The 25,183-nt window shown below is 47.4% G+C and overlaps 1 protein-coding gene across 4 annotated transcripts in view; it reads right to left on the reverse strand.

The window, feature by feature from the left end:
• MGAT5 (alpha-1,6-mannosylglycoprotein 6-beta-N-acetylglucosaminyltransferase) overlaps positions 1-25,183 on the reverse strand; it is a 383,255-nt gene that overhangs the window by 34,926 nt on the left and 323,146 nt on the right. For all 4 annotated transcript variants that reach the window (XM_079783063.1, XM_079783061.1, XM_079783064.1 and 1 more), the window contains 2 exons: positions 16,978-17,127; positions 7,936-8,082 (listed from right to left, as the gene is read on the reverse strand). In XM_079783063.1, coding sequence (XP_079639189.1) covers positions 7,936-8,082; positions 16,978-17,127 — 297 coding nt within the window. The remainder of the gene's footprint in view (positions 1-7,935; positions 8,083-16,977; positions 17,128-25,183) is intronic.

Here is a 25,183-nt window from a genome sequence, read left to right on the forward strand (position 1 = left end):
CCACAGAGCCATTATAACCAGTCTCATCTCTGAAAGGCCAGGAGGAACCAAATGTCTGGGGACAGCTCCTAGGCCTGTCTCCTTTTAAATAATGAAGAATGAAACCCTCCATGACCTCAACAAAAAGCAAATTACTAAATGGTGACACCTGACAGAAAATAACGAACATACTTTTCTCATTAACTTCATACTGCTAATCTGGTCTCTGGAATATTACATAATTCACTGGGAAAATAGTTAGACTGTATTTAATTGTCCTACATTTGTTTTTGTTTGCTTGTTTGTTTTTTCAGGAAAAAGTAGTCACTTGTAACAAAGTGGCATCAAAATCTTTAGAATTATCACTAACAAAAAGGTGCCAGTTGTCAACACAGTCTAAGGTCAATCATTTCTCAAAGGCTTTTCTATAAAAACTGCAATAAGAAAAGAAATGGGTTTCTTTGCTTTTGACACATTAAAAAAAAATCATGATGAGGGAAAAGAAAATCACCATTAGAGCAGTACAGTAATAGTTGCTACAGGCAGAATAGTTGCTACAGTTGATACATGGTAAAAATAAATGGGCAAGCCCTGGCTGGGTGGCTCAGTTGGTGAGAGCATCGTCCAGTACATCAAAAGGTTTGGGGTCTGGTTCCCGGTGAGAGCACATACCGGGTTTAATCTCTGGTTAGGGTATATATATGGGAGGCAACCTCTCAATGTTTCTCACATCAATGTTTCTCTCTCTCTCCCCCTTCCTTTCTTTAAAATCAATAAAAACCATATCCTAGGGCAGTGATGGCGAACCTATGACACGCGTGTCAGCACTGACACGTGTAGCCATTTCTGATGACACGCGGCCACATGCCGAGGATGAAACATTTGCTGCTCCTGAGGATGAAACATTTGCGACTAGAGTCTTGGAGTTAGTTTTTTCCTCAAAGTGACACACTACCCGAGTTATGCTCAGTTTTTTGGCAAAGTTTGACACACCAAGCTCAAAAGGTTGCCCATCACTGTCCTAGGGTGAGGAGCATAAAAAATTTAGATAAATTTAAATAAACTAAAGGCCCAATGCACAAAATTTTTGCATTCGGGGTGGGGTGGGGGGGAAGAGGTCCCTCAGCCCAGCCTGCACCCTCTCGCAGTCTGGGAGCCCCTGGGGGATGTCTGACTGACGGCTTGGGCCCGCAGGGGATAGGCCTAAGCCGTCAGTTGGACATCCTTAGCGCTGCCACGGAGGAGGGAGAGGTTCCCGCCACCGCCATGGTGCTTCCCCTGTAGGAGCACACAGACCACCAGGGGGCAGCTCCTGTGTTGAGCATCTGCCCCCTGGTGGTCAGTGTACATCATAGCGACTAATCGTTCTGCTGTTCAGTTGATTTGCATATTAGCCTTTTATTATAGAGGATAAGTAGGAGAACCAGGATATTTGCTCATTCTCAGAGTATTTTTCCAATTTAAAGACAAACAGCAGCTTTGTAGTTACTACTACTTGATATAGTTACTACCTTAACCAAGTGATAAAGGTTAACATCACTGTGATAAGATGCACCCCTTATCTGATACACAGGAAAGGGCACAATCACTTCTGTGGTATTATTGCAAATAGGTTACACATATTTGCAATAATACCACACTAATCATGAGAATACATCAGCGAAATCCAAATTGAGGGACAGTTACAAAAACCTGACTTATATTCCTCCAAAATGTCAAGGTCTAGATGGCAATGAAAGACTGAAGCACTGTCACAGATTGGAGGAGCTAAGGAGATATGACAGTTAAAAAATGCAATGTGAGATCCTGGATTAGATACTGGAACATAGAAAGGATATTACTGGAAAATCCATATAAAGTTTGTGGTTTAGATAATACTATGGTCCCAAGGTTAATTTCTTAGTTTCGATAATTGTACAATGGTTTTGTAATGTGTTACCATTAAAGGAAACTAAATGAAGGATATAACCCAAACTTTGCAATTTTTGTAACTTTTCATTAAAACTAAAATTATTTCAAAATAAGAAAAAAGTAAATTCCAACAATTCTACTTATAGGTATACACCCCAAAGAAGTAAAAACAAGGACTCCAGCAAATACTTGTATACCAGTGTTGTTCACAACAGACAAAAAGTAAAAAACCCAAGAATGGGAAAATAAAGTGTGGTATTTCCTTACAATAGAATATTATTCAGTCTTAAAAGGAAATGATTCCACCCTAGCCGATGTGGCTCAGTGGTGAGAATGTCAGCCCATGAACTGAAGGATAGTGGGTTCAATTCTGGTCAAGGGCAAGTACCTCGGTTGTAGGCTTGAACCTCGGCCCCAACTGCAGCGAGTGCAGGAGGCAACCAATCAATGTTTCTCTCTGTTTCTCCCCTTCCTTTCCACTCTCTCTAAAAATCAATGGAAAAAAGAAACCAAGATGGCGGCATAAGGTAAACACCTAATTGTTCCCTACCACAACAATTTTGAAACTACAACTGGAAAACAGAGCGCACACCGTCCAGAACCACCGGAAAGCTGGCAGAGTGGAAAACCTACAACTAGAGAAAAAAAGAGAGGGGGACGCTGAGCCTCAGGAGCTGTGGAGGTGCGGAGATCCGTGAGCGCGGAAAGGGCGGGCGGCTGAATACACGGCAGGCTTGCTCGCAGCGCGCAGAGAGGGAGGGCAGCAGACGCTGCGTGGCTAGCTTTCTCGTTTGGGAGAAAAACAAAACCTCCCGACTGCACTGAAATCCAGCTGCGGTCGGGGAGAAACTGGTCTGTTTGGCAGCGGGCGAGGCTCGAAAGTTGCCTTCTCTCAGAGGCGCGCAGCCATTAATTCGGGCACGGAGAAACTGCCCCTCTTAGGGCAGAGCAGACGGGAAACCAAAGCTTGTCTGCGCCACCCTGAGACTCCTCCCCATCCAAGCTGAGCACAGAAGCTCTCCCAGCAGAGACACTGCTGATCCTCACAGCCAACTGGCTTGGAGATGAACTCCTGCCAGTGATACCAACAATCCCAACCACTCTGAACTCCAGTTTCTGGGGACACACGGGGGACCCAGACGCCTACGGGACTCTCAGCCAGCGGTCGGAGAGTGAGAGTGACTTTTCTGTCGGTGTGGACGACACCAGATTTCAAACACTCTCATAAGGGACACATTCAAGAGGCAGACTCAGTGAGCACCAAAGCCCTACTGTGTCTCCAGCACAGCAATCCTTCCATTATAGACACAGCAGGCCCTCACAACCAATTGGACCGGAGGTCAATTCCTCCCAGTGTACCAATAGCAATCAGGGCTTTTAACTACACCAAGACTTTCCACTCAGCCCACAAAGGGGAGTACCAAGAGCGACCACCTAGGGTGATTGGAGAAGCTGAGCTACCGGCCCCTATAGGTCACCGACCACACAAAGCCACTCCATCAACACAGGGAGGCAGCCAAAATGTGGAGACATCCAAGTAGGTCACAAGTAGGAGAGATAGATGAAAGCAAACTAATGGATGACACAGTGTTCAGAACCATATTTATAAGGTTACTCAAGAATCTTCTAAAAACCGCTGAGAAACTTGAAGAGACCTTCAAGGACCTAAATGAGAATACCAAAAAAATGGAAAAGGACTAGTCAGAAATTATGCATACACTGTCTGAAATAAAGAATATACAGAGTAGACCACCGCACCCGAAGAGTCAAACCAAAGATCTGGAATATGAGGAAGAAAAAAACACCCAACCAGAGAGGCGGAAAGAAAGAAGAATCCAAAAGTGTGAGGATAGCGTAAGGAGCCTCCGGGATGGCTTTAAGCACACCAATATCCGAATTTTTGGGGTGCCAGAAGAGAGAGAGCAAGATACTGAAAACCTATTTGAAGAAATAATGACAGAAAATTTCCCCCACCTGGTGAAAGAAATAGACTTACAAGTTCAGGAGGTGCACAGAACCCCAAACAAGAGAAATCCAAAGAGGACCACACTAAGACACATCATAATTAAAATGCCAAGGGCAAAAGACAAAGAGAGAATCTTACAAGCAGCAAGAGAAAAACAGTTAGTTACCTACAAGGGAGCACCCATACGACTGTCAGCTGATTTCTCAACAGAAACTATGCAGGCCAGACGGGAATGGCAAGAAATATTCCAAGTGATGAATAGCAAGAACCTACAACCAAGACTACTCTACCCAGCAAAGTTATCATTCAGAATTGAAGGGCTGATAAAGAGCTTCACAGATAAGAAAAAGCTAAAGGAGTTCATCACCACCAAACCAGTATTATATGAAATGCTGAAAGGTATTCTTTAAAAAGAGGAAAAAAGAAAAAAGTAAAGATAAAAATTATGAACAACAAATACATATCTATCAACAAGTGATCCTAAAAATCAAGTGAATTAAAAATCTGAGGAACAGAATAAACTGGTGAACATAATAGAATCAGAGGCATAGAATGGGAGTGGAGTGATAATTCTCATGGGGAAAGGGGTGTCTGTGTGGGGGGTATGGGAAGAGACTGGACAAAAATCATACACCTATGGATAAGGACCAACGGGGGGGAGGTAAGGGCAGAGGGCGGGTGGGAACCGGGTGATGGGGAGATATGGGAGGAAAAAAGGAGAAACAATTGTAATAATCTGAACAATAAAGATTTATTAAAAAAAATTTAAAAAAATCAATGGAAAAAATCCTCAGGTAAGGATTAAGAACAACAACAAAAAAGTGATGCTGACACATGTTTCAACATGAATAAACGTTGAAAACATTATGCTAAGTGACATGTACCAGTCACAAAAGGACAAATACTGTATATTTCTACTTACATTCGGTATCTAGAATATGTAAGTTTATAGAGACAGAGGGAATAGAGTTTACCTGAAGCTGTGCAGAGGGGAGAATAAGAAGTTACTGCTTAATTGGCACAGAGGTCCTATTTGGGACGGTAAGTTCTGGAAATAATGAGTAGTGATGGTTGGACAATACTGTGAATGTACTTAATGCCAGGGAATTGTACACTTAAAAATCTTAAAATGGTCAGTTTTACATTATGTATATTTTATCACAAAATTATTTTTAAAACTTAATAATTATACACATGGGCAGAAATAGAACTTCTAAGATTTCCTTCCTCTAAATTAAAACATAGGGATCATTTATTAGCTCTTATTTTCTACCCCAAATGCCAAAGTTTTAAAGAAGTCAGTCACATGCCAAAGCAGAGGCTCCTAAATCCAGATGTTCTCACTGTTGGGAGCATCTTTTCAACCCTTTCCAAAGACTGCATTCCCACAGAACCTGGCACACAGGTGTGCGTGAGTGTTGCTGAGGAATGACCTCCCAAAAAGAAACCACTCGCCAGAACGAAGGACTCAAATGTATTGAACTAGCAGAAGGAAAAAGCAAGCAAGCACGCACACACACACACACACACACACACACACACACAGTGAGGCCTTGTCCCAGGTTATCCGGGCCACAGGTTCATCTTTTTGAGGATAATCTACAGATCTTGTTGCTCATCCTTCATCTCCTTTGGCATTTCAGCAATGATTTTGAGGGTCAGAGGAAAGAATTCTCAAAATAATCAACTCTGTGAATTGGTAAGATCGCTGATCACTACAGAATAATCATGAAAAATGCATTTTAAGTAGTATTGGGGGTCGGGAGAATCGACCCAGAAATGTTCAGAAGTGGCAGCATTGCACACTGAATGCTTTAGCAGTGCTGTGATATGCTGCTATGTCAGGGGAGCGCTGCCCAGCAGATTATCCTAGGACCGTGGTCGGCAAACTGCGGCTCTCGAGCCACATGCGCTCTTTGGCCGGCCCCTTGAGTGTGGCTCTTCCACAAAATACCACGGCCCGGGCGAGTCTATTTTGAAGAAGTGGTGTTAGAAGAAGTTTAAGTTTAAAAAACTGGGCTCTCAAAAGAAATTGCAATCGTACTGTTGGTATTTGGCTCTGTTGACTAATGAGTTTGCCGACCACTGTCCTAGGAGAAGGCCCTAAAGGACAAGGACACAGCAGTGACGCCAATACTCAGGCTTCCTCCTCGCCAGCAACCCACACGGCCACTTACGGATTACATCCGAATAATAGAAAATCAATCCCATGGTTTCTTGCACGCACCTGTTTAGAACCAGTTGCATCAACACCCAGCTTAGTCACTCACGTACTCTACAAAACTTCTGTTTATTGCCCCAAATAAAATCTGACTGCCTCCAATGGTGATTCATCACCCACTGTGGATTTTCAAGAGGATCTCTGAAAGTAAGGGTGGGGAACCTTTTCTCTGCCAAGGGTCATTTGGATTTTTATAACATTCTCAGGCCATACAAAACTATCAACTTAAAAATTAGCCTGCTATATTTGGTCAAACATTTAATAAACTCACCCCTGATGCCTTGGTAGTGTCAGACCAAATGATTTTGCAGGGCTTATCTGGCCCGCAGATCAGTCGTTCCCCACCCATGAATAAAGCTTCTGCAAACAGCTTGGGCAATGGCTGGACTGCTTCTCAGGGTGGCGCCTGCTGACGGTGGGCTAACACACCAGATACATCACTTTGGTCACCCAGATGCATCCTGTTTCTCAAGGTTGATGGTTCTTCAAGGATCTGCAGCCCACTTTTTATTCCTCACAGCTCACTATGGAGAGTAGGTCCGTCAAAAATACCTGCTAACCAGCTGACTTCCTTATCCTATCTAATAAAAGGGTAGTATGCAAATTAGACGTCACTCCGCTACAAAAATGGCGGTGCCCATAGCCACAAAATGGCGGCGCCCAGTGTTCTCGGCCCCGCCAGAGTCCCCCAGTCCAACCCCGCCAGAGTACCCCAGTCCAGCCCCTCCAGAGTCCCACAGTCCGGCTGGGAGGCACTCGCGCTCCTACGCAAATGATCAAGCCCCACGCACCGGCCGGTCCCCCCGCCGCCGCCGCCGCCCAAGGGGGACCGGCCGCCGCCGCCGCCGCCCGCGCGGGCGGACCGGCCAGGGCGTGGGGCTGTCAAAGACTCAGCCGCACGCCCGGGCCGGTCCGCCGCCGCCGCCGCTGCCGTGGCAGGTTAATTTGCACACACAGGTGCTGGGCGGAGAGCAGAGTAGTAGAGCCAGTGGAGAGTGGAGCGGCTTGGGGAACTTCACTTCCCAAGCCACCAGACAGAGAGCAGAGAGGGAGAGCTGGCGGTTTGGAGGAATTGGCAGAGCGGGAGGCCGTGGGACAGAGACAGAGCAGGAAGGGAAAACCCAGAGTGCGAGGAGCACCAGGAATTCTGGGACTCATAGTTCTGGTGGCAGACAGATCTCCTAGACACTAGAGCAAAGTGAGTCTGTAGCAAGTTACTGTTGCAGTGGGAAATGGAGGGAAAGCAAAGGTGAGAGACATAAGTAAAATCAGAGTGTCTAGGAAAAATTAAAGGGAAGATATCCTAAAACTTCCAGGAAATCTCCACCAATGAAGCAAAGAAAAAAAAATGCCTCTATTATTCTGTGAGCAACAAACCCAACTGGGTTGGGGTCTCAGACTATTCTCTCATATGATTGCAAAGACAGACAGAAACTCCCAGATTGAAGAGGGCTCCCAGATTGGAGAGGGTGCAGGTCGGGCTGAGGGACCCACCTCCTGTGCATGAATCTTCATGCACCGGGCCCCTAGTTTCATAATAAACCACTCAGAAAATCAGAGTTCAGCTCATTCAGCTGGAGGTGTCTGCATTAAGATAGAGTTGGGGAGGAATGAAAAAAAATCCCACTTTGTGGAGGGGCAGAAATGGATTCAAATCCTGGCTGTGCCACCACCTAGCTATGGGATGCCATCATGTGCTTCATCTCTGAGCCCCTCAACTCCCTCCTTCCACCCAACTATGTTCAATGAAGTTGGTAGCACCTACCATCCAAGGCTATGAGCTTACTTGGGCTATTAGTTCTCAACACATAGCTATTACCATGTTATTAACAGCAGAAGGATTTTAAGAGATGCTTACCTCTCTCAAAGTTGGCTTGCCAATGAAAAAGTCTGTGTTTTTGCTGCTTTTGGGTGGGTTGAACTTGGGATTCAGAAAAGCACATCCATTTGCGATGGCCTCCAGGGGAGCTGGGCCCTCATAGGGGAACCCAAGGCCCACAAACAACTGTAAGACACAAAAGCGCACCACATGTAAACAGCAATCAGAACTGGCGTCCCTGCCCCAGGGGGCTTATTCTGTGCTCTAGTCTTGTGAGGGGGCCCCACAAAGTCTGGAAGACTCCCAGGCCTTGGGAGACGGGGCGAAGGGAGGTCAGTTGACAGCAGTACCAGGCACCTTCCGGGCTCCTGAGCTGTGTGGGTCCTCATATTTTCCTTTGCTAAAAAAGTAAAGAAGCGTTGGGACAGGCAGTTGAGGGGGTAGGAAAATGGAGGCATTAAAATAAAAACAAACAAACAAAAACAAGACCCAACAATAATCGTTCTGTAACTCACCAGGAGGCATGATTGGAAAAACACTTGCTTAACTAAACAGAAGGTTTCTTCACTGAGCTAAAGGAACAAGAGGCCCTTTCAGGGCGACTGGGCAGGGGGACAGCAAGGTCACTTGGTAGTTTGATTACAGTTCACATGGAGCTGCTTTAAAATGATGGCAAGTCAGCAAACACAGGTTTTCATAATGGGGTTTTCACGTCGTGACACCAACATCTTGGTTTTTATTTTTTCATGTGGAGAGGGTGCCAAGCTGCTAACTGGGCAAGGCGGCTTCCATATCCAGCAAGCAAATTGCGTGCTTCCCGCAGCAGACCATAGATGGCAGCAAAAACACACCTTCTGTGTCCGCGCAGCAACCTCAGCTGAGAGCAGGGTGACAAAAGGGACTTGCAGGTCTGGGGCACTGACTCCTGGATGCAGAAATGAAACATCTCACAGAAACGCCTCCCAGCGCTTCACTGCAATGGGATATTTCCCAGGGCCGCAGAGCTGCAGTGACTGCCAGGCAGGTCTAAGTCTGGGCTTGGTGACCTGTGTGCTCTCCCTACCCACACCAGGAGCCAGTTCTGCAGTCACTGTCTCCAGAGGCACAGCAAGGGACAAAAGACAATGGGGCCCCAGGGCATCGTCTCCTTCTGCCATCACACTGAGGACACCTATGCCGCCAGGACGGAGAGGGAAGCCAGGACGGAGAGGGAAGGGAGGATGCTGCAGAGCTGACAGGGCAGGAGGCTGGATTCTCCTTTCCCAGCCATCCTTCCATGGCAGCTGCTTTAATTGAACAGTTATTTAGAACGGTTCTGCCTAGAGAGCCCTGAGTTCAGGCCCCTGGGCAATGCTGGAAGACACAGAATGTATGTGGTGGGCACGCGACTCCAGGGCTGAACACTGAGCATGGCCCACGCTCCCCATACTGGAGAGTCATGTAGCCCCACAGGGATTTTTCTGTGGCAAGAAACTAAAATCTCTACTTCTCAGGAAAGATCCCCCATCCTATAACTATTATGTTCTTTTGCACAGAACAGGGCACTTAATCATTTCGTTGTTTGGAGGAGTAACCTCTCATTTCCTACAAACCTTGAAGGACTGGCTATACTGTCAGAAACACCCAGGAAGGCACTGGGGTGGGAGTGTTGGAGAGAAAGGAGGTTTTGAGAAGCCAGTGGAGCTCCCCTGCTGGCTGGGTCATATCTCTCAGGCAGAACCTGGGGTTCGGGGGAACATGGACGCAGGAGCCTGCGAGCTGCAGGATATCAGGTGCTCCTCCACGCCACTGGAAGCCCCTTTTCTGGATCTTATTCTGTCGCTAGCGGAGTGAGATTTATTGGAGAGGATTTCTGTGTACAGGGTGTGGCCAGAGCATGTGCCTCGGGGAGGGGCATGCCTAATAGCAGCAGGAGAAATGGAAGAAAATGGGGAAGTTTTAGGCCTAAGACACCTCAACTCTGTTAAATATGAAGAACCCAGGGTTACCATGCTTGAGGCTTTGATTTCTGTGGCCTGCCCTCCCCATCTGATTTGGGGGAGGAGATACCAGGTGTCCAGGGGAAAGATGACCTCTATCTGGCAGAGAGCTTCCAGATGCCTTGGAGAAGAAAGGTGCTGGAAGATGAAGGTTCCATGCAGGTGGGTTTAATCTGAGCCCTGGAACTCGGCGTTTCCTGACCCTGAGAATCAGTCCTGCCATAGAGGGCCGGCCCCATCATCAACTCCAAACTGCAAACAACTTAGGAGGAAATGTGGGAAGCATAATACTTGTCTATCTAAAGAGAAAATCCTGGAAAAATTTAATTAGCTCCTTCAGACCAACCAATCTGAACCCATTAATTAAAAGGATTTGAGGCTCTTGCTTAATGGGCTTGAATGTGACCCAGGTTTAATTATATCTGAATAACAATTTGCACCATCCCTTCAGCCCTGCTGGCACTGGAATACCTCAGTGCACACGAAGCAAACACTCCAGACTAACGCTCCAAAGCTGCACCATTTTAGGATGAAGCTTAAGCAAAACCCACACAGTTTCTTGGCAATGTTTTCTCATTGCAATAGTTAGAAATGCAGGAAACACATTATTTGGAAATGCAGAACTATTTTTTGTTCTGTCAATAAGGAAAATTTTTCTTGTTTCCTGTGCACTCACTTCCTGTGACATTATGATGGACAGATGTATTAAGGTCAAATAGCATGCTTCAGGTCTGAATGACGACAGGGTAGGGCAGAGAGAGTTCATCATCACAAGGGTGTTCTGTAAACTCCTGAGTGTGTACGACTTTGTCACACATACACTGGTACCTTAACCACGCTGAATTACCTTCACCTGGACCCCCTCTTTCCCTGGCATTCTGCCCACTTTCAGATTTCCTCAGCACGGGGGCAAGAGATACACTACAAGAATGCACTCAAGTGCAGAGGCTTCACTGTTCAGGAGGAAACTGGGTATTTTATGTACCCTTCATCTGGCCGACAGAAGCCCAGAATCTAACGAGGATATTCCAGATGACAGAAGAGCTCCAGGGCTGCAACTCTGGCTCCATCAATGAGCATTTCCAAACCGAGGGATTACATGCTCTAAAGTTAAATTTCCCAACTAATATTAAGCAAGAGGGAACAGATGACGCGCCATATGTCTTATTCATGGCACAGGACTAGGGCACTCCTGTGCATCCACAGTTCGAGGGAAGCCACTCAGATGCTCGCTCTGTGTGAAAGGAGACACGGAACTGTTTCCACCTCCTCAGGGGAGTCCTTCACAAAGAATCCCTTAATCGTGGACCAAGGTAGTTTCCCAGAAAGACCCCATGGGTTTGGTCAGTTTCTAGTCACTTTTGATGAGGAATATCCAAGGTAATACAAAATAAGAAACATACCATGACATACACTTTTCTGACTAGTTTTAATTAGGCAAGTTGGTAGGTGGCTCAGGAGGAAGTCTGAGCAGTGAATGATCCTCAGCTTACCCATTAAATTAATTACTGGCACAAAGCGATCAGGACAACGCGGTGGTTAGCAGCACAGGCTCTGGGACCCGGGAGACCAGGGTTCACGTCTTAACTCCATCATATCCCAGGTTCTGTAACTGTGGGAAATTCATACAATGGCTAGGTATCGAGACAATTTCAAGTAGCCTGCAGGGTCTCTTCTCTGGCCATCTGTCTTCCCTTTGGCACCCAAATGCCAGGAGAGACAATAGCAGCCAAATTCTCACCCATATGGGTTTGGCTACACCCTCTCATGGCTTCCCCAAGTCCCTGACTGACACTACCTGAAATTTTTCTTGCACAGAGCTAGAGGGGCCAGGAGACAAAGACAAGCATGTTTTAGGGCCCAAAGTTGCTGCTAAACCCAAGACTACTTCCTGGAGACCAGCTTACTGACTCAACTCCCAAAGTCTGCCCAGTTACCTAAGTGGCCTTTCAGAAACAAAGTGAAACACAAACATCAGAACTCAAACTCCCTACGCTTCAGTCATCTGGAAGGTCCAGTCCAGAACCAAATGGGATCAGTGTGCATTGTAGATGGAGAAGGTGGAGTAAGAGGGTATCTGGATTAATTTAAAACTGAGATGCTGACCATCTCCACCTTGCCAGTATGAAAGGTTTCCCAACAAAAGGCAGCTCAGCTGTCACTCCTCGGAGGAACAGCCCCTGACCAGCCCGCCTCACCCGAATTCCACACCAGGCTGACCCCTCAGCTCCCCACAGCGAGGCGCTCAACAGCCTTGTCGCCAGCACATGAGGATGGGTTCCAGTGGTACCCAGATCAGAGGACTCTTAAGACAAAGAGATGACTCCCAGAAGAGCTTAGCAAAGGTAAGGGTTAGAGAAAATGGCTGTTATTGTAGTAAAACCCTGCGGTCGTGGGCAGAGTGGTGAAATTAATATGCTAAGTGTGTGAAAAGTGACTGAGATGGACTCTGTCCTCCATAGCAGCCTCACCCCGTGTTTCATCAGCTTCACCAGTCACAGGACAACACTTTACAAAACTGAATGGCTGACCCTGCTCACAGCACCACAGGAGGGTGCATTGTGATGTCATTATTTTGTATTATTTCTACTCCTACCTGTGTACTTTTTCACCTTTTACTATAGTTACCTGTTTGTCTCTTCCCCGACACCTTTATATTTGTTGTGGGCAAAACTGCCTTAGTCATCTCTGTATCAAAATTGCCTAAAGTAATTCCTGGCACATATCCAATTCTTAATACTCATTTGGCAGATAAATGAGCAAAGGAATACATACTAATAGGTTAGCTTTTTCCAGCACTCAAGTGTGTCTGCGAGGAGATGCTGGATGTCTCGTGTGTATTTGGATTTGGGGATATGCTTTTGTTCTGGAAGTCGGAGAGGTCACTGAATCATATCTCTACACACTCTTCATTCTACACACATATGTGGGAGGGGGGAGAGAGAGGAATATATGTGTGCAACTTTTTTCCATCTAGTTGGAACAAGAATAACTTAGGTGCTGGTCACCAGGATGAAAACTGCTTGCTTGAGGGTGAGTGTGTCCGTATCTGAAATAGAACTGGAGGGTGGACTGCTCCGTTGGTAAGTAAGCTCATGGGCTCTCTCACAGGGCCATGAAGGGGCAGGTCAGGGAATCAGAAGGAAAGTGCCCCTTGCTGGGGACATCCTGGAGACCCAGGTAAGTGATTCATGAGAAAAGCAAGAAGTCACTCCTAGAGGGCATGACCATAAGATCCAGGATGGCAAGTAGATTTCATCTTGACTTCTTCCTTCATTCTTAATGATCTGAAGGCCTTCTACAAGCCAGGCACTATTCTAGGCATGAGAACTACCTGCAAACAGAACAAGCAAAGCCCTCTGCCACAAGAGCCACAGGGTTGGGTTCCTCAGCGGTGGCTGTCTCAGCCCTGGGTTTCTGAGAAAGGCACATTAAGATGAGTTCCAATGATACCCAGCTCAGAGGACTCCAAGCTCGAGGGAAGAGCCATGGTTGATTGGGGACCAGGGGGAGTGTCAGACAGGAGGATGCGATGGGATAGGGACAGTATCTTCCAACCCTGCCCAAGCTTCTAGGTGAGCCCCCCGGGTAAGCTGTCAGCTGACATGGTGAGGACACGGAAACTGTGACCCACCGGGGTTAGAGGGGAATGAGCAGAGGTTTGGAGAGAGGGGAGGTGCAGCAACAGTGTGAGTAGCAGTGGCTTCTGCCTGGTTTCCCAAAGCCAGAATTTGTTCTCAAACTTTTGCTGTAGAAATGGAGGTATGTGAGCTTGGATGGACCTGGAGAACATTATGCTAAGTGAAATAAGCCAGGCAGAGAATGATAGATACCATATGATCTCACTTACATGTGGACTCTAATGAACAAAATAAACTGACAAACAAAATAGAAACAGAGGAACGTATACATGGAACAAACTGACAGAAGTCAGAGGGGAGAGAGTGGGGCGGATAGGATAAAAGAAGGTGAAGGGATTAGCCAAAGAACATATATGCATAACCCATAGACACAGACAACCGTGTGGTTAGGGTCAGAGGGCGGGAAGGGAGGGCTCTGGGTGGAGGGGGGCAAAGGGGGGCTGGGGGTGGGAGACATCTGTAATAATGTCAATAAAAATAAAATACAACAACAAAAAAAAGGGAGATAGGTGTTCTGGCTCCCTCTAAATGCTCTTCCATCCAGTGTAGGACGAGAAACACCCACTGTACAAGGAGCTTCCATTGTACAAGCCTCCCCCTGGGGAGACCAGGGGGAGTGGGCATGAAGAGGTTAAAATTAGGAAGGAAAGGAAGAAATCACATGGAAAGAGATGGGGACTTAAACCAAAGTGAAAATGTGTGGATTTTCTGGCTTAACCTGCACTCCTGGGGCTGCAGGATTCCATGACTTGTCTGCTCCTCTGATAAACAATGACTCCATCCAAATGTATACGCCTATTAGAAGTCCAGGACTTCCCAGCTCTCTCAGCCTGATGTCGGTGCCACTGAATTCCTCCTGTCTTTGTGGGCGCCCCACAGCTGGCGCCTGCTAATGACACCTGGCCCTAATGGCAGGCCAGGACCAAATTTTGCTGAGCAGACGGTTTCCCGGGCTTGGTGCAGATTCAAAGATGGCTCATAAAGAAAAAGAATGAGTTAGAAGCTGATTAAGCATCAATCATTTCGGTCTGTCTCTAAACCTCGAGGAGCGCCAGGCTCGCTCCCCTCTCCCGTAAAGGAGCCTAAAAGCCACTCATCCCGCATGCATTTGCTCCTCTGCATCTCCAGTCTCGCTTCCATGTGGGCTGTAATAAATTGCCTTTAAATTGCTCAGAGACACACAGAAAGGAGTAAGAGGCAGAGAGTGTTATATATGCAAAGCCTGACTGATCTTCAGTGTCATTATTTCAAAGCTCAAGATTCATTCATTTTAGTGCCTGCTGCTATGTTCTGGAGTAAGGGGTGGGGGCGGGGGTCTTGGCAGTACACTGCCTCATTTCCATCATATTTGCCAACTGTTTTAGCCATAATTCGACTTGAAATACGTTAATATATTCTAGATAGCTGAACAGGCAGTACAAAATGGGACCAGTGACATCCTCTGAAGGAACAATTTTTCAAGGATAAATATACACCCCTCACACTCAACATTGAAGCCGCAACCCTTGGTTGGTAGGCAATCTCTGGTGGCCTGGGACTTCCAGGCCTCAGCCCTTTCTTTCCTTGGACAGAGGGCGCCTCAGCCCCAGCCTATTTCTCATTTCTGAACAGGTAAATGGATGGTAAGTAATAAGAGCTCCTTTGAAATTTACAAGGCAGAGTAAGACATTCACGAGGCTGGGCTAATAGAAGTGTTATGAGACAGCAACATCACACTGCTAAAAACCCGTGCTGCCAAAGGTAATTTGAAAGGAGCCTGAGCTTTTCCCACAATCTACGTGGGGCAAGGTAAAATGAGGCAAATGGCAAAACAGCATTGCCACCAAAGGACCCACGTATTCTAATGAGTCTAAGACACCGCCCGGGACAGAAGGTGAACAGGAAGCACACAGTGCGAGCTGGGGACACAGTGCCTTCCCGGCTGCCAGGCTGCGGACTACAGGTGACCTTGTAAGGAAAGAAAGTCCCCATTAAGACAACCACACCTTCAGCCAAGGACATATATAACTTACCAAGCTCGTTTAGTCATGGCATCCCACAATGGCTTGGAGGTAGAAATGGTCAGATGCATTTACATATGGAGAAACTGAGGCAGTTCTTGGCTGGAGAGTATCCATTAAATGTTAAGTGCTTATTCGTGAGGATGTGTGTCAAGGGCCAGCAGAGCTTTAATTTACAATAAAAAGTCACCCTTTACAGCCACCTTCCAGACGACCTCAGGGACTGTGGGCAAGCCCAGCTCTCTAGTCTGCTTCCTCGTGTTGAGAAAAAAGTTAACAATACTACCTGCCCTGCCTACCTCTGGGGGCTGTTGTGAGGATTAAACAGGATAGCACATGTGAATATACTAGTACTTTCCCAAATCAAAGTATCCCACAATGAGTATAAAACCCTATTAGGCCACCGAAGTTCATGCACTCAGCCTCCCTCCCCCACCTTGAGGATGAAAATACATTCCGTCAGGGGCCAGAGCCGAAACATTCACTATGAGAATGAGCTGCTCGTCTTTTAGGAAACACCGAGCAAGGGTCTGCTTGTTCCCCTCACCCTGCATCCCTTGCACAGTGCCTGGCCCACAGAACTGCTCAGTCAATATCTGTAATATTCATAAAAGAAAGCTTAACAATAAACATGAGAGCGTACCTAATGCACTACCAACCCTTCGAAACCAAACTCTGGTCTATTCATAAGTCCCCTGATTTCATTTGGTACCTCATGGCAGAGCTACGGACACTGGGCAGGCTTCCCCGCGTTGTCAAAACAACATATTCATCATCCATCCAGGGCTCCTTGGCTCCCTGCACCATGTGGTCTCAAAGCTGTCTCTGTCCCTGACAACCAGCCAGCCCCTTGGCCCCTTATCAGATCTCATCTTCTACTACTTCCCAACACCAGTTAGACTAGCCGGCTTGGATTCCGGCTCTCTCCTGAATGTATTATCTCCACCTCCAGCACCTGGCTCTCACTGCTGTCTGTCCCCAGGCCAGGAGCATCCACACCCCTCTGTTTCTCATCTCTTGTATCTCTCAGGATGCCTTCCCCACTCCTTGAGCCTGAAGGGGTTTTTCCCTTGTCTAACTCCTTCAGTGTGCAGCCCAAGCAAGGACATGAGAGGAAAAGTTGGCTGAGGGACCAATTCCGTGAACAGTGATGATGGGGAGGTGGGGCAGTTAAGCACCCAGGCTTGCTGTGAAAGCCACTGCCCCAACTGAAACTCTGGCCCCCGACTCTGGCCCCCTCATGGGATACCTGGTCCAGAGCAGGTCCTCAGTGAGTAAGTTTTACACTATGGCAACCTCCTTCCACAATTCACTGACTTTTCACTGCCCAAAAATAACCTAAAGAACTACTGTAGCTTTGAAAAGAAAGCATGAGAGAGATTCTGACCCCATTTTCAACATGAGCTGAAACAAACCTGAAAACGTCACTGATGTATTTTTACCAAACTACCAAAAACTCACCTTGGTTTCTCGGAGAAGAAACTGCAGGTCCCGCCCACTGAGGATACCGTGGTTTTTCACATAACTGGGAATATTCTTCGTGCTGGAGCCATAAACGGTAGCATGCACTTCCATGTATGTGTGAATAATGTCCAGGTAGATTTTCTTATTCTGTAGAGGAGACACAAAAAGAAGGCGTTCCTCATGTCTTTCCATCCTTATAGCCACCTGTGTCAAAGCTGGGGACACAGACATGGGAGTTCCTAACACAAACACTACAGAAACATTGCAGTCCAACTCCTAAAATTTCTTTCAAAAGTAATCTGACTGGATTTTGAAGGTAAAAAAGGTCATATGACAACCTGTACAATTTTGCAAGAAGAAACGTATTATATAGTGGCATATTATTGAACACCAATGCTAGCTAAGGCCAAATGTTTGGGAGTATTATCCTTGCTTGGTAAATTACCAGGGGACCCAACACTTTGCTTCCGGCTGGTCTGCCTATGGGCGAGGAGATTGGGGAAGGCAAGGTTGGACTTGAATATTTATTTATCCGGAGACACTAAGCTGCCCCTGAGGAGCACAAACAATCCCCAGCTCCTGCCAATATTTCTAGTGATGATTAACTCATGTTGTCAGAACAGGATCCCACCTAATTTTCATCATGAGGTGAGAGTTTTCCAGAATCCATGGTGATTGACTTGGCAGCTGGAGAGAGAAGACTGTCCAGGTAGGCAAAAGTGAAAAACAGACTGAATGTAAACCTTGATGAGCCCTAGTCATCCGAGAGTAGTTTTACTTTTATTAGCAGCAAAACCAAACCTCTTATCTGGACTGAATTTTGAGGCACATTGTCAGAATCAAATCAAAACCACCTGCAAAGCGGAAACAAGCACACTTCCCTCCTCCGCACGTTTCTGTGGGACCAAGTTGCATAAGCTGGGTTTGTGGGCTGCTTTTTTTTTAAATTTGGAAGATTCCGCTCTGTAATGTTTTCCAGTTTTATGAGAGTGGGACAAGGTTTCTGTGTCTGAGCCTGTCCTCAGACACTCCAGGCAAATGCAGTCACTGCCAGTTTTGTGACTTAGGATGGCATGGAATATAGGTGTGTGAATCAGCACGCAGAGCGCTTCTCCGCCGCCCCGGAGGCTGGGTCCTCATTCCAACGACATGGGGAGCTCCTTGTGACATCAGGAGCCGGGTGCAGGGTCTGCCCTCTGCCATTCATTATCCTGATGACAAATATTACAAAGGACTCTCAACTTTGGGGATACATGTTTCAAATCACTATTAAAGACTTCATGACCGAAAAGCACAGGTCATGTTCTCCAGGCTGACTGTTCGGAGTCAGCCAAGCCCATCGCCACACCCTAACGTGTGACTACAACGAACACTCTGACTGAAAGCTTAATTTCACACGTTTGGTGTGGCTGGTAAATTCATTACTTCAGAGATGTATACCCTGGAATTAGTGCAAAAGTGACGGCAAACAGTTTATAAACAGTGACTTCCCATCCAGAGCTTGAGCCAAATTTAGGGTCACCACCCTGGTGTAATATAAGTTCATTTGAAGGGTTCTCTGACATAGTTCTTGGGCTAGTTGTACCCCCACAAACTCCTTCTCAGGGACTCCATCCCTCACCCCTGCCACTGCTGACCGGCCCAGGCTGCAGCTGGCCCGTGGGGGACCAATTCCTCGCTGGCCAGCAGCCGGGACAGTGTGTCCAGCTCAGGAAGAGGAGCTAAGCCAACGGCCCTCTCTCAGGAGCTGAATCCTGTTCACAGAGAGATTACCGCCAGATGGCCCTGGGCTTTCGAGCAAGAAGGTCATTCAGTGTTGGAGTCGGGGCAACTCTAGGCCAGAGGTAAGTTCAGATACAGTTAGAGGCCAGCTGCCAGTTTTGGGGGGAAGAGCTGAGAGAATGGAAGGAAGAGGGAGAAAGAAAGAGACTGAGCCTTAGATATCACCTAGCAACAGTGATACAGAGAGGCAGGGGAGGGCTGGGCAGAGGAGGAGGGGGAGGGAGGAGGAAGAAGAGGAAGAGGAAAGGAGAAAGGAGGAAGATGGGAGATGAAGAGAGAGAGGAGAGAGGAAAGCAAGCAGAGACAGAAGAGAGAAAACCAGGGCGCAGAGCTGCTCCTGGGTCCCGTCCCATCCACAGCGGCTCCCTGCCCTCAATTCCCCAGGTCTTTCTGGACCTTTACAGTGACAGCAGTTGCCCAAACCTCCCCACTTCACACTACTGGGTCGATTCCTATCATCCAGAAGGAGGCCTGCCAGGACATTTTACTGGGCTTTTGTCAGGGACCGGGGTAGGGGTAGGGGCAGGGGCAGGCATCTTTCCTTCAAGCAAAGGGAGACATTTCCACGTGAAAACCAGCTGCTAACTAGTGAAGGTGAAGCAAAAGGCCCTGAACCAGGTCGGCAGTGAGTGACAAGGAGCACGTGAATGGTCGGTCCCCCGGCTCCTGTCCTGGGGAGAAACACTCGCTGCAGACAGACTCAAGACTAGGATTCTAGGAAAGAGAGAACAATAAAAAATACCTGGGAAGAGAGGGAAAGGAAGGCTAGGATACCAGGTAGGCCAGCAACCCCAGGGCTCCTTGAAGTGTAACAAGGGTACAAGTTCAGGCAAATACAAGAAGCAATGTAGGAGTAATGAAGTTTATGAGCTTATTAACAGGAGAACATGTAATTTCATGATCAAGGAAGTCATATAGGTTATCATAAGGAAAAATATGTTTCAAACATAACTCTAATCTTTGAAATTGATTGGCTACTGGGTGATCCCACCAGATCTCCTGTTGCCACCTGTCAGAGTTCTGTAGAAACTGGCAAGCATGAATCATGTTACAGATTCCAGGTAAAGGTGACGTAGGAGCCACCCACACTGAGCAAACTGCCCCCACCGTCCCCCCGCAATGTTCACATTCACTGGAGGCTAAAGGAACCTAAAAAGGAATCTCTAGCTCAGACCTTCAGGTCCCCAAACCCAGCTGCCTCCTGAACCTGAGTGTGCTGCAGACACTTCCAGCCCCACAGGTGGAGAAGGGACTCCATCACAGCCCACTATCCCAGGGTGGCCTCGCTGCCCCACCATGCTCCCGGTCTCGGACTGACATTACTCTCCCAGTCAGCTACCCGTACAAGAATCACCCGTCATTTCACACATCAAATCAGCCACAAAGCACTGCTGATTCTGCCTCCATAATATCAAAGTTGTCTCCTCTTTAGTTCTTGATCCTCGCTCACCTGGATTGTGTCAAGATTTATACAACCAGCATCTTAACACATCTGTGTGTGGCTCAATGTGGCACAACTCGTCCATGGTTCCTACAAGTAAGCAGCAGCACTGGGACTGATTGCAGAAGTATTTGTATGGCTAAATGCCATTTTTTAACCATATGAAGCAATACTATTCAATGTAGTGTATATGGACAATATTTTTACATATGGACATTTATAATCAAGTACAAAACCAGGCATGGGGATGACAGATCTCAACATTGGATAGTAATTACTGAGGAGGGAGGGAGAGTTGAGGGGGGGGTAGATGGAACTTTAATGGTATTTGTAATATATCACTCCTCCGTTAAAGAAAAATACTGCAAAAATATGAACATCTGCAAATCTTGGTGGTGGGTATTTTTGCTATAGCTAATACATTTAACAATAAGAGAGAACAATAAAAAATATATGCAATCAAGAAAGAACAGAAAGTAATACGAATCACTTCAAAGCCTGCACCTTTGCCACCACATGGCAGGCTCAGCTCCTGCCACAGAGACGTTCGAGGATCCCCTTGCGACTCTCTTTAAGGAATACTGCTATCTTTTGTGTTTAAGAAACGGGTGCTAAGGTTTCTTATTAAGCATAGCCCTGCCTGCCCTTCCCGTGGGAAGGCCAAAAGTGGGAGGTGGGGATACCGAGGGAGGGCAGCACACCCCTCCCCTCCCTTATGGAAGTAGGTGTCCTGTTGATCCAAGACTAGAAGCCTTCTCTCCCTGACATAAAAGACCAAGGTCAAGGAAGATTAGCTACAAATTTGCTGAGACACGGGGGCCTGGCACTGCGTATGACAGCTCATCACGCCACCCCCGTCTCAGGCCGTGAGAAATGGTTCCAGAAGGTCCCAGCTCAGCAGCTAGCAGCCCCATCATGCTCACAGTCTCCAGTTCAATTTAAATTCCCATCAAAAACAACCTACCGAACAGATTAAAATTTAAGTCACCTAGCTGCGAGGGAAGGAGAGCAGGGTTTGCAGGGAGTCTTAGCTGCTGGGATACAGCTGCGGGCAGGGCTGTCTGTAGAGCTGGTAGTGAGATTTTTCAGAGCCTGAACAGAGAGAGAGCTTCTGGAAAAACGATTCCATCCAACACAACAAGCATGCGATTCTGCAACAGGGGGGAGGGAAAGAGGGCAGAACCCGAGGACCAGGAGCCCTTTGCTCTTGCTGGGGAATTAGGGTGCAGGAATGATTTTTGGCAAATGGCAGTATTCTGAGCTTGTGGTTGCAGTGGATACTATGCACTTTTCTCCCCAGCAACCACTGTGCTCCCCACTGCAGACATACACATCCTGGACCCACATTTCCCCTCCTCCACATGGCACCTCGTGACCTGTCATTTAAAAATCATACTAAGTCTGCAGCCCTGCCCAGAGTTGGCTGCCCGTGGAGAGCACCTGGTGCGTGCTAAGCCGGAGGGCAATCTCTCCAGGAAGAGCTGGATGGGTGTGGAAGAGCAATCCCTCTGCAGGGACAAAGCAGTGAGCTCCAAACCAGGCTGCTGAACGAACCCGCTGGGTCCTGCTGCATGGGGTCAGGCTACAGTCAAAGAGAAAACGGAAGTCCTTACACAGACAAGGCCAAAGGCAAGGGAGCTCGAACCCTGGCAGGCCTTGGTCCACAGTTCCAGTTACTTCTCAATCCCGCTGCGCCCCTGCTCTCCCCTGGGTTCTCAGAGGCAGCTCACCCCACTCCGGCCCCTGCTAGTAAAACTGGGTTTTGTCATTTGGCAGGAAGAGTCCTGACACTTGTGATCGAATTCTTTAGTCTAATCCTTTATTCTGACCATTGTAAACTTTAAATCATTTTTAAAGTAGGAGCTTCCACATTTCCCCCACACATGCAGAAGTTGGTCCCCTCCATGGTTTTACAAACATATAAGGATGAATCATGTTTGAAGAAACACAACGCCATCAAGTATGCCTTGCCCCAACCTAGCCAACGAAGCTCTTTACGATCTACGGCTGTGATGTAACTACTTGAAAGGCTGGGTTTGGCCTGTCCACTCGTGAGGGAAGATCTTGGAAATCTTTCTCTACAACCAGCCTCCTTCACTCACTCTGGGCGTCTGTCCCGTCCTGTTCTGTCATATCTGAGCAGAGCTCCTTATCTGAATGGTAACACGATGTATGAACCGTCTCATTCCCTGACTGCCTGCTCTTCTTTCTCCTTCTCACATGGTGTCACACAAACTGGGCTGCCCTCCACTGTCAGGCTGGGAAGAAGCTACTCCATGGGATGGGGAAATGAGGTCCCCAATCCTAAAAAGCACCCAGAATTACAGGGGCTCTAGATCCTTCTGAGGTGAACCAGGGCCAATGAGAAGCAAGAAACAGAAGGGAGCAGGGCAATAAGAGTGCCCTCTTTTCTCTCTGCTACAGCCGAGGAGTGCTAAGGGCGAGTGCTCTCACAACCTGCCAGGGGGTCCAGAGGGCCCAGTGCCCACGCTGTGTCCGTGGGGCTCCTGTGCGCAGGCCCAGCATGGTCACACGCTCTTTCACGTTATCTTGCACTTCTCCTGGTCCCTTCCCTCTTCCTTCAGCCTTACTGCCTGGCCTTGCCCCTCCTTCCCTAATAACTAGTCATGTTTGACTCTGCCTCGGAGCCTGCTTCCTAGAGGCCCTGGGCTAAGACACTGTTTCTGGATTCTCACCCCTTCCACCCACCCTCCTCAGCGCCATAGTTCCCCAAACTGAAGATTCAGATCCCCCACAGGAAGTCTGCAAGGCTCCTCCTGGCACTGGAAGACTATGGACGCAGCTGTGCACACAGGAGCCTGCACGACCTGGGCTTCCAGAAGCTCTCCAGCTTTATCTCCTACTACAGGTGACCCCTGAACAATGCAGAGGTTAGGGGTGCCCCCTGCGCAGGAAAAATCTGCGTATAACTTTTGACTCCCCAGAAACTTAGCTGCCCGCCCCTAGGTATCTGTGGGGGATTGGTTCCAGGGCCCACGCAGACACCAAAATCCAAGGAGGCTCAAGTTCCCTATAAAATGGTGCGGGACAATGCATAGTCAGCCCTCCGCATCCATGACTCCCAATTGTGGATCAAAAATAGTACAGGTGCCCTGGTTGGTATGGCTCAGTTGGTTGGAGAGTTGTCCCATGCACCAAAAGGCTGCCGGTTTGATTCCCAGTCAGGGCACAGACTTAGGTTGCGGGTTTCATCCTCGGTGGGGGTGTGTACGGGAAGCAATGGATCGATGTTTCTCACACACAATGATGTTTCTCTTTCTTTCTCCCCCTCTCTCTAAAATCAGTAAAACATATCCTTGGATGAGGATTTCAAAAAAAAAAAAAAGTACAGGTATTTATTGAAAAAAGTCCACGTGTAAGTGGACACACGCAGTTCAAACCTGTGTTGTCCAAGGGTCAACTCTATTCCCTCTTCTCCTCTACCTCCACTTATTCCCCACTCTCAAACCTCTCCTGCCCTGGCCAGCCACTGTCTCCGCCATGTATGCCCTTCTTCCTCCTTCCTTTACAAGTTGGCATTCCCTGGGTTGGCCAGGTGAAGTTAGCTGCTAATGTCCTGTGTGCTGTGTGTATGCCTCAAGTTACAAAGTTGAAATGCTCAGGACAACCAGTCACAAATAGCCAACTAGGTTTTAAGCTATAGTCAGTCAAATAATCTTCTTATGAGACAGCAGAGGGACCTGGGCCTAGGAATGGAAAAACACTAAGTGGCCAGGAAGCCAATGAAGACCAGGTGACCAGAAAGAAAGCCAGATAAGCTGGCTCCAAGAAGTCACCACCCTTCCACTCCCTACACAAAACACTGTGGTGGTTGATTTTATCTCCCAGCTAACTGCCTGCTTCCTTGCAGATGTTGAAAACTACTGACCACCACAGGTAGTTATCAAGGTTTGATGGTTATCAGACCCTCCTGGGCTGGTGGTAGTGAGCCATCTTGCCCACACAGAGGTGAGAAGGCAACACAGCTGGAAAAGGAAGTCACCTGACTCTGAAATGGAAAATTCCGCAAGCCCGCCTTTTAAAAACAGCCTGCCGTTAGATGCAAGCCCACTTTGTCCTCAGCTTGTAAAAGCAGCCAAGCAAAGCAGGCCCTGGAGCCAGTTCAGAGGCCCTTCCTTTCCTCGGTGCTGCATCCCTTGTACTCGAATACAAGCTTAATAAAATCTGTCTGGAAATTTATCTGGGGTTTCCTCTTGATTTCTATCTTGGGGAACCCAAGAACCTCAATGTTGTTAATACTTTCTTTGCTTCTGCACTTTCTAAAGTCTATTCCTGGTTCCTAACCACTTCCAGTTTGGTACCAACTGACTGGAACTGATTTTTGCTCAAGTAAACCCCTAATTCATATGCCTCACTTTATCCTTTAATGGTATCATCCTGCTTGGCTTGGACTGCACTGCACTGTGTGGCCACACTTCTCAAGGGCAGGACACTGTAGGTTCAGGGCCTACAGAGGCCTGACACGGAGCAGGTGCTCAGTACACACAGCGGCTGGGTGAGGAAACAAAGAGACCACAAGAACAACAAACCATGTAGGGGCCCATGGAAATGATGGGTCTCAGGCATGGGCTAGTCCCTGCAGACTCCCACCAGGGTTCTATCCAGCTTCCCACCTTGTTTCTTTTTCTTTTTTTTTTTTTTCAATACTCACCCGAGGATATTTTATTTTTATTATTATTATAATTGATTTTTAGAGAGAGAGGAAGGGAGAGAGAGCAAGAGAGAAACATCAATTGGTTGCAACCTAGGTATGTGCCCTGACTGGGAAACAAATTCACAACCTTTTGGTGCATGGGCTGATGCTCCAAACAACTGAGCCACCCGGACAGGGCCCACTTCGTTTCAGGAGCCAAATTATTCACCAGCAAAACCTACTCCCAACAAATGAGGTTAAGGTCCATGACTTAATTTAACCCAAGGATGTATTTGAATCAAAATAAAAAAGAGTGCAAACCTTAA

Source organism: Cnephaeus nilssonii, assembly GCF_951640355.1.
Source record: "Cnephaeus nilssonii genome assembly, chromosome: 10".
NCBI lineage: Eukaryota > Metazoa > Chordata > Mammalia > Chiroptera > Vespertilionidae > Cnephaeus > Cnephaeus nilssonii.